At 45.4% G+C, this 3,503-nt stretch overlaps 1 protein-coding gene across 1 annotated transcript; it reads left to right on the forward strand.

Annotated features, from left to right (window-relative positions):
* The first annotated feature begins 9 nt into the window (after window positions 1-9).
* On the forward strand, window positions 10-2,895 carry LOC121938420 (Holliday junction resolvase MOC1, chloroplastic-like). The gene is made up of 2 exons (XM_042481663.1): window positions 10-785; window positions 1,002-2,895. Exons 1-2 carry the CDS (start codon window positions 224-226, stop codon window positions 2,702-2,704), a joined length of 2,265 nt encoding a protein of 754 aa, XP_042337597.1. The 5' UTR covers window positions 10-223; the 3' UTR covers window positions 2,705-2,895.
* Window positions 2,896-3,503: the final 608 nt, after the last annotated feature.

Below are 3,503 nucleotides of genomic sequence, written 5' to 3' on the forward strand. Positions count from 1 at the left end.
AGCATTAAAAGCTAAGGAGGCAGCTGCAGCTGCCACAGCAGCAGTCCTTCGTACAACAACAGTGGCCCCCACAAGTACCCCAACACTGGAACAAAGAACAACTGCCACAGTGACAGCAGCAGCAGTTTCTGCAGCAGCAGCAGCAGCATCGTCAGCAGCAGCAGCGGCGGCAGCCACCTCAACGGCCGTTGGAGCAACAACATCCCCAATTGCAGAAAGAGCAATGATCGCTGCAATGAAGGCAGCCAGAATTGCCACATTTGTGTCAACAGGAGAAGCACAACCGGCACTGGCAGCAGAGGCAGCAACGGAAGCTGTCGAAGCTGCCAAAGCAGCAGCGACAGCAGCAGTAGAAGAAGCAAAAACAGCACCAGTATCAGTAGTAGAGGCAGTTGCACGATTAGCAAATGCATCATCAATAGCAGCAAAGGCTGCTGAAGAAGCAGCAACAGCAGCAACAAATGCAGCAGCAGGTAAACCAACAGCAATCACAGAAGCTGCAGCAGCTGCAGACACAGTGGCTAAAAAATCAGTTGAAGTGGCAGAAATATTAAAAACAGAATTACCATCCTTCAGTGGGCCAGCAGCTATATCAATATCAGCAGCACAAGCAGTGGCAGAAATAGCTAGAGCAACAGCACTGACAGCATCAACAGCAACTGGAACAACAACATCAGAGGAAGTCGCAGCATTAATGGCAGAGGCAGCAAAGGCAACAGCAAGATCTTCATTGGGAGCAGCACTCGCTGCAAAAGCTGCGCTCCCAAATGGAGGTACCAGTCAAGGTGAGAATAGTTTTAAATTATTAACTGGGTTTTTTCATTTTTATTTAATTTTTTTTAACCAGTTGATATCATTTCAGTTTTATTTTGCCTTTTGTTATTTTCCTTAAAAGACATCTTTTTTTTAGCTTCAGTTCATGGCAATATTTCTCACTGCTTAGTTTAGTTTTATTTTCAGTTTGAGTTTACAATAATAACCCTCAATTAATTCATCCACAGTGCCAGCAACAACACCATCAAGTGAAACAACACCACCAGTCACACAGAGTCCTAAAACAACAGCAGCAGTGTCAACATCCTCAGCAGCAGCAGCAGCAGCAACAGCATTAGCAGCCTCAACAGCAGCAGCCGCTGGAGCGCCGCCATCCAAGGAAGTACAAACTGCAGTACAAGCTGCTAAAGCAGCAGCTAGAGATGCCACAATGGCAGCGGCAGGAGAAATACCAGCAACAGTTGCAGCACTATCAGCTAGAAAAGCAGCAGATGCAGCAGAAGCTGCAGCAGAAGCAGCGGCAAAAGAAGCAAATTCCCCACAGTCCTCAGCAATAGCAGAGGCAGCAAATAAAGCTGCAGTAGCAGCAAGAAAAGCAGCAGATGCAGCAACAATGGCAGCAAAAACACTGACACCAGAGGCAGTAACGGCAACTGCAGAAGCTGCAGACAGTTTGTCAGCCGCGGCAAATGGAGCATTAGAGGCATTATCGGCAGTCACAGAGGAGGAAGCAGCCAAACTGACAGAAGCAACACGTTCAGCAATAGACGTAGCAGAAACAGTGGCAGATATGGCAGCAGCAACAGGAATCACAGCAAAAACAGTTGCAGAAGCTGCAGCAGCAAACAACACCGAAATAATGACAGCAACGGCACAAGCGTCAGCAAGAGCCGCAACAGCCGCAGCAAACGCAGCAGCTAGAGTAGTGCCAGAGTCATCTCAAGGGACAGACACAATGCCAACACCAACTACCATAAAAGTCACGGTGACCGGAACACCAAATGGTAATCCATCAGCACTAGTGACACCCGTAACAATGGTAACAACCACAGCTCTAGGAACAGCTGAAGCAAGGCAAGCAGTGGTGGTCGGGTTGACATCGGGGGCAGCGGCAGCAGCGGCCGCAGCCTCAACAGCAGCATTGGCTGCTGGACCAGAAGCAAGAGAAGCGGCAGAAAAAGCATTCAACGCTGCAAAAGTAGCAGCACTGGCAGCCACGGAACTTGCAGCAGGTAAAATAACAGAAGAGGAGGCAGCTGATGCAGCAAGAAAAGCATCTAAAGCAGCAGACGCAGCATCATTAGCAGCAATACAAGCAGCATCGGTAGCATCACCGGGAACATCAGCAACAAATGCAGCAAAAGTGGCAGCTTCGGCAGTAAAATCAGCAGAAGCTGCAAAAAAAGCAGCGAACGCAGCAACAGCGGCAGCAGCAGCACCTTCAAATTCAGTGCTAGAAATACTTTCAGAGGCTGCAGCAGCTGCCAAAATCTTGGAAGAAGATTTAGGAAATGTAGCAGGAGAATTAGAGGAACTGTTGAACACCGCAGACTTAACGGACGATGAGCGTGCATCAGTCGCAGAGGCACAAGCAGTTGCAGAGATTGCACACGCAACAGCAATGGCAACAGAAGCAGCAGTGGATGCCGCATCAGCAGCAGGCGCAGAAAATGCAGCAGACTTAGCCGGACTAATCGCATCAACAGCTGAGGCAGCAGCAGCAGGAGGAACAGCTGCAGCAGCGGCAGCAGGCGCGGCGGTGGCAAAAGTTCCCTCTGGCAACACATCGACAGGAACAGCAACAACAGCAGCAGCCGGAACCACGTCATCAGGAGGCGGCTCCGGATCAGCAACAACAGCAGCTGCTGTCAACAACCATATCAGTCTTCTTTCTGTCACAGTGGCCATCATAGCTGCGGTGCTTCTGTAAAGAAGCAACAAAAAACATCAGCATATCATGATTGATGGACTCGCAGTTTGCCTGATGAATACAAAGATATACTTTGGGTACAGAATTTTAATAATTGCTTTAACTAATCAATAACAGTTGAAATTTGATATTTAATCTTTCAAATAGGTGTAATTATTAAATTATTCTATTTATTATCCTATTTATTGTGTGTGTTCATGCGTGTGTGTGTGTGTGTGTGTGTAACATTTCTGTTCATTTAATTTAATGTTTTCAGTAATGAAGAAACCTATGTGATTGAAACCATGTAAATAGCTTACTCTGCAAAAGGAACTGAATAAATTGTGGATGTTTGTGAATGTAAACAGTTGCACTTAATGTAATTTATTAACAAATATTCAAACTTCTTAATCAATAAATTAATGATAATTTGATTGTTTTTGTTGCCTCCGTCTGCTTCCCTCCACACCTTAAGCATTTTAAACCAATTTTAGGGAGTCTTAAACAAATATTTGAATATGAAAAGCTAAAACAAAATGATTATATATGTGATCAAATATTCTATGTTCTAAAATCCTAGAAATGTCCTGAAATCCTAAAAATCCTCCTAAAAACATCCCAAGAGATGAGGGCTTGAGATGCCCTAAAATCCTAAAAACATCCCATCTCTTTTTTTTCACTGTTAGGGTCCAATAAGGACAGAGGGATGTCATATGTTGTATGCTCTTTGCACATTGGGTTGCCTTTGCGAATGAAATGTGCTATAAAAGTAAATTTGTCTTGCCTAGAATCTGGGAAAGAAACATCCTGAAATCCTACA

This window comes from Plectropomus leopardus, unplaced genomic scaffold, assembly GCF_008729295.1.
Source record: "Plectropomus leopardus isolate mb unplaced genomic scaffold, YSFRI_Pleo_2.0 unplaced_scaffold29414, whole genome shotgun sequence".
Lineage (NCBI taxonomy): Eukaryota > Metazoa > Chordata > Actinopteri > Perciformes > Serranidae > Plectropomus > Plectropomus leopardus.